The sequence below is a fragment of the Pinus tabuliformis genome, chromosome J (genome assembly GCF_031772625.1).
Source record: "Pinus tabuliformis cultivar Carrire ecotype Pingquan chromosome J, CPIR1, whole genome shotgun sequence".
Taxonomy (NCBI): Eukaryota; Viridiplantae; Streptophyta; class Pinopsida; order Pinales; family Pinaceae; genus Pinus; species Pinus tabuliformis.
This window is the reverse complement of record NC_142295.1, coordinates 93870522-93876521: the sequence shown is the minus strand read 5'-3', so window position 1 is coordinate 93876521 and position 6000 is coordinate 93870522. Positions and strand designations below refer to the sequence as shown.

The window sequence follows — 6000 nt, the reverse complement described above, 5'->3', positions numbered from 1 at the left end:
ACTAAAAATATTACTATCTTCTCCCTCACAAACTAAAGAATGTCTTTTTTCTGCCTAACAAACCATGGTATGCTAAGAATGCCCACTAAGCAAACAATATACAAACTTAGTATCGCTTTCTTCCCCTCACAAGTCATTCCTTGTCAGACCAACGTATATACTTTCCTCTTACCCGATTATGTTTTAGGTTTGGTTTGGAATCTTGGGGAAAATTTGAAAATTTTGTTTGGTTCGGAAAGTCTTACAAAATTCCAAAATTGTTTGGAATATGAAATTGTAAATGTATTAATTGCACAATATTCTTGGTTGAAAATGTTACAAATTAGGTTAAAAATGATATACTAATAAATATGAATGAGTATTTAAATTATATTTTTTTATTAATAAATTTTTTAAAATTTATTTTTTATTTTAAAACATAAATTTCATATTTAAATTTTATTTTTTATTAATTTAAAACATAAATTTTAATAAGTTTTGGATAGTTTAATTGTTTATATTATTAAAATGAAGTGTTATGTGTGAGAAGGTTTGAAAATTAAAATTTTGAATTCTTAGAGAAGTTTGGAAGAGAGAACTTGCATTTTCTGCGATAAATGTGTAGTGGAAACGGAATGACACTTTGTCATGGAGTGTGCAGCCTATGAATATCTCTGTAATCACTATGAAAACAATCTAAAAATTGACAACATGCACCATCTATTTGAGGAAAATAAGATAGATCAATCAGATTGCTAGCTTTCTAGTCAATACTCATACATAGAAAAGAATATGAAAATGAGTTAAAATTGTTATTTTCTTGGTTTCTTAAGTTGTTCAACTTAATGGACATCATTAAAATTATTTATTTATTCATTGATTCTGCTTAAAAAAACAAATATAAATATCTAAAAATTATAGTGATAATAATTAAAATATCAACCTTTGTCAAATATCAAACTAATACAAGACCAACCTAATTACTAATTCTTCTAAATATTAAAAAAACAAAAAATAAAAATAAAATGTAAACATAATGTTTTTCAGTACATCTAACTAGTTATAAATGTACATCTAACTAGTGAAATGAAATGAAATGATATTTTAAATGTACATCTAACTAGTGAAATGAAATGAAATGATATTTCAAGGTTCACGAGACTAAAAATAGGCTATGAGACTATTAGTTCCCTGTTTTTTGCTCTTTGCAATTCAGTGCTTTTCCAATTCAAATTGATGATGAACTTATCCAACCTTCCAATAATCCCCTCGCTAAAAAACAATTCTAAAAAACTAACACTAACATGTTCTGATAACTTTCCATGATATTTTTGAATACACCGCATTCTAATTATAAATCATGTTTCTCAAAGTCACACAGAGCTGACTTTGTTGTGCTAAATGTGCTAACATATTATATATTAAAGAAAACCATAACGAAAACAAAGCGCTGACTTTGTTGCCATAACACATAATATATTAAAGAAAACCATAACGAAAACTGAAGCTAAGGATTTCATGTTACCACGTGGCAATACCCATTCTTGATAAAATTTCCTTTTAATTAAGATAAAATGGCAATGAAGCGATAACTTCCCGAGCTATTTAAGCATTACACACATGAACTGTTGTCGAGACGTTTCTGGAACGAGTTCCAGTGTATTAATAACCATTCCTGTAGCATTTCAATCCAACCACCTTCTCTGCACATATTGTCAAACACATTGCCTACCACCTACCATCTGAGGGCATCAAGTTTTCTCAAAAGCACTCTGAAGATAACAGTACTTTATCAACTATAAGCTCTTGGGTGCTCTGAGGACCTTGAGACACTCATCAACAGAAATGGCCACTTCTGTTCACCTCACACAGTTGGGTATGACGCCATTAATCCCCACAAATGCCAAGACTCCCCAGGTCTCAAATGTTGGTCACGTACCCAGCCGCTTATCTTTCATTTCCTTCTCTCCTCGGACGCAGCGTAAACATGAGAAATTTACAGGAAATTTTATGGTTAGAAATGTGAGCGGAAGATTTGCAGGAGAACGTGGGGCTGGTGTACTTGAGCGCCCTGGTATTGGAGGAGGAGGGGGGGCTGGTGTTCTTGAGCGCCCTGGATTTGATCAGTCTCAATTTGACTCTCCTATGACTGCGGAACAAGGTAAACTCTATGTATCTTTTTATATTTACATATGTCTGTCTCTGTTTGTGTTTATATTTTAAACCCACCTGGTCTATATTATAGATAGATAGAGGTCTCTTTCTCTCTCTGCCTCTACCGTAAGAATTCTGTGGAAAAAGAACGTGAAGAGTCAAAACGGAAAATCAATTTCAATCGTAGAGTTGATTAAGCATGTTGTATTTTTAAGGTATAGTTTCTGTAGCGGACTAGCTTTGTTCTGGGATTTCTTGTTTAAGGATGTTGGATTTCTGAGGTATCTTTCCTGTGGTTGATAAGCTTTGTGATGGATTTTCCTGTTTCAGTTTAATTCCAGATATAATATATATGTTACCTTGGACAGAATTTTAATTACATTATTGTTGTATTTATGCCTAATAGGCAATGGGTAATTTAATGAAAAAGTGTTTTTCTGTATCACTTTTTATGGTTTGTCTGATTCAGATTGCACATGTTCTTGCGTTTGAGGGAATTTTGAGCTTGTCTACCATCTTCCTATTTTTCCTGTTGCGTCATCAATATTTTATATCATCATGAATCAGAGATCAAGCCATAGATTCTTTCACTTTGTTTGGCTGTCTAAATGGTGTGAGCTTGTCGTAATTTAATGACAACTTTGAAATTTCCTAGTTCATTTGGTTCTAATGGGGTTGTTTCACTGAGCAGATTGCAAGTTCTTACTTCTGAGGGAATTTTGCTTGTGTCTACTTTTCCTGTCCCGTCCTGTAGGTGGTCTGAGCTTGTCGTAATGAGAAATTTGAAATTTCGTAGTTCTTTTTGATTTTAATAGGTTTATAGCCTTCTGCTGTCTAGGGGAAATGTTTTTGTCTTTCATGGCTTGTGTGATTCCAGATTGTACAGGTTCTTCTTATCCAGGATTTTCTGGGATGTTCTCGCCACTGCTCTGTTTCGCGTTGTATGGGCTTGTTCTAATTTATCGGAAATTTGATCTAACGTGTCAGGATTTTAAGATTTCGTTTCTGTAGTAGAGAATTCCCGCTATTGATTTTCGTAGTTCATGTAAGTTGTGGTTGGATAAAATGCTTTGTAGAGAATTAGAATTGCAAATAGTTTTGTATCTATTTCTGATGGAATTGCAAGCTGGGGTAGGGTGAGGAGAAGGTTTTTCTTCTTGTATGGCTAGTGCTATACAGAGTGTACAGGTTCTCTAACTCCAGGGGGTTTGGGGTTGTGTCTACCGCCCTGTAGGATAGTGAGTTTATCCTAATTTACTTAGAGGTCTGATTAAGGGCTATGGGGTTTTATGATTTCGTTCCAGAGTTCGTTTTGGTTCTTGCGGGTCAAAACATCTTGGAGAGAGTTATTATTACAGATACATTAACATTTTTCTCTAATGGGTTTATAGGCTGTGATGTCTAGGAGGAAGTGTTTTTTTGTCTTCTATGGCTTGTGTTATATAGATTGTACTGGTTCTTTCTTTCAGGGTGATTTGGATTGTGTCTACCATCACGATTCATTGAGTAGGTTGTGTGAGTTTGTACTGATTTTTGCGATGCTACTTTTCTTTTTCCAGCTTCTCACTTTTGCTAAGTAATTATGGTTTCTCTGTTTAGGGTTGATTGTCTTTCTCGGATTTCATTATTATGCAATTTACAGTAGCTGATGTATTCGGCTCCCTATAATTTTTATATTGAAAGATTGGGTTTTAAGTTTTCTGTGGGAGCCAGATGTAAGGGTTTATGTAGCAATACTATAGATAGTTGAACAATTCATGCATTCAAACGCTTCTTTATTTCTAGAACTAATATATTGCAGTGAATGTGAAGCATCTTGTGTATTTATAATGCTCAGTCAGTTAGTTGACTGATGATCATAATTACACAGCTGTTTTTTTTTAAATATCATGTTATATTACTAATTCATGTGTTTCTTATAATTTTCAAAATTTCAGTGTCGTCATCTTATAATGATATATTACCGCTAGCAGTTCCTACATAGAGGACTGGATCAAATAGTTGTAACTTGTAAGGGGCAAATGGGTAACTCATCGCACACACACACCATGTCAAATGGGTTGTGGTAAAGTGATTAAATCAGAGCAACTTTTAGTGCTCAAGAGTCAAACCCAATTTCCAAACCCCCTTTAGACAAGTTGCTGTACTAATGCAGCCAACAGAGTTAACTACACAATCCAAGAACAGATGGAAGTCGTGGCAACATAGATGGCCCGCAGATGTTGCGTATCTCAACTGATGAATCTAAGTGTAAGCCCTGGAAAAATTTGGCAAAATGGGGAAAAAAGGTTAACTACCACATCTGAGACGAGGTAAAAGTCCTGGTGACTTAGATGGCCCACTGATGTGGTGTATATCAATAGACTAGGCTAAGTGTAAGTTATAGGCAAATTTGACAAAAGAAAACTTACGCACAGCACAAACTCTGGTATATACTATAAATTCATGGCAAATAATTGCCAGGAAATGGTGCTTAATTGTATGCAAAATATAACTTCACAATGGATGTATGCAAGGAAAGCATACTTGCTAGAACTAGAAGAATAAAACTTGTAGACGTAGATTCCAATTTTTAAAGTGTGTTCTAATTATCAGAGATGTCGAATTCCATAAACAGAGGATTTGCGTCTGTTCAGTGGAAGGCCTATGAATACAGACAGAACATGGCATGGCCCAATGATTTGATTTATGCATTTGGAGTTATCTTTAGCCTTGTAAGGCAGCGAATATGGTGCATGCTTCTTGTTATTGCTGTTTTTCTTATTTTCCTTTTGTTAGAGTTGATAAGTTCAGACTTCGATAACAACAATGGCCCCTTTGAGGATGCTTTATGAATTGTCGAATAGTGTCATAGAAGTTACTAATATCCTGCAATTCTTACAGGTGGAGAAATTGGTAAAGTAAGGGAAAAACGAGGTACCGGAGGTGGTGATAGGTACAAGGTTCTTTTACTTGACCACGAGCGACATACTGAATCTCAAGGTAATTTAAATGAATTAGCCGGATAATTTTAAATGGATTTCCTGGTTGTCTGTAAGAAAAGTGACTGAAGAGATTCAAAGTGAACAAAGATGATTCATTTATGATTGCATAGTTTGTCTCGTGGGCTGCGATGTGTATGTATGTTGAAATTTAATTTAACTGTTTTTCTAGTACATGAAGTAAAACGAAGATGGTAGATGGTGTTTGTAATGAGAAATCACAAAAGCTGAAAGACACCTTGTTTCATGCATGTGCAAGTAGCCAATGAATCAATTCCATTCTTAAAGATCATAGGGATTTACATAAAAACTTTCTAGCCCTAGACATGCTGTATTTGTGGCAAGTCTCGGAAGTCTTTACACCAGACAAGTAACTCCCTTCATGATAATTGACTACTGCAGAGGGCAAGCATATGATTTCCTTGTCCTGGTTATGTTCATTTTTTATTCTTTAGCAATTTCATTTGTTGAAACTCTCCAAAGAAGATGTATAATTTTGTGCAGCATTCCTCTGTGCAAGGGTCATGGTATCCTTGCCAATTGTACTGTCTTTAAAGTTTTCATCTTTTTGAATCAATGTTAGCAGAATTGCAGATTAAGAATTTTTTTTTTTTAATTGCTTGGTGTTTTTTAGCGCCTGAATTTACTTTTTAGACCCTTGACGAGTTACTGCAGTACAAAGTTTTTGCAATATTGGCTCGTATCCTTAAAATATCTCTTGTAAACAGAGTTAAATATACCTTGGCATGCCTTGAGGATCCAGTCTTACTTTATGCTGTTTAAAATTGATCCAAGAATTGGTGTTAGTCAACGCTTTTCTGTCATGGCTTAGGAGAGTGTATGACTACTCTCATGATCAACAAATTTATAGTTTTGGCCTTTTAGA

At 34.5% G+C, this 6000-nt stretch overlaps 1 protein-coding gene across 2 annotated transcripts in view; it reads left to right on the top strand.

Moving 5' to 3' along the window:
• Nucleotides 1-1572: 1572 nt before the first annotated feature.
• Nucleotides 1573-6000, top strand: part of LOC149225676 (ATP-dependent Clp protease adapter protein CLPS2, chloroplastic-like) — a 133692-nt gene continuing 129264 nt past the window's right edge. The window contains exons 1-2 of one of the 2 annotated variants that reach the window (XM_089377262.1): nucleotides 1573-2140; nucleotides 5017-5115. In XM_089377262.1, the coding sequence (XP_089233388.1) occupies nucleotides 1825-2140; nucleotides 5017-5115 (415 nt within the window). In that variant the 5' untranslated portion in view covers nucleotides 1573-1824. The remainder of the gene's footprint in view (nucleotides 2141-5016; nucleotides 5116-6000) is intronic. The other variant, XM_089377261.1, reaches the window with a different exon arrangement.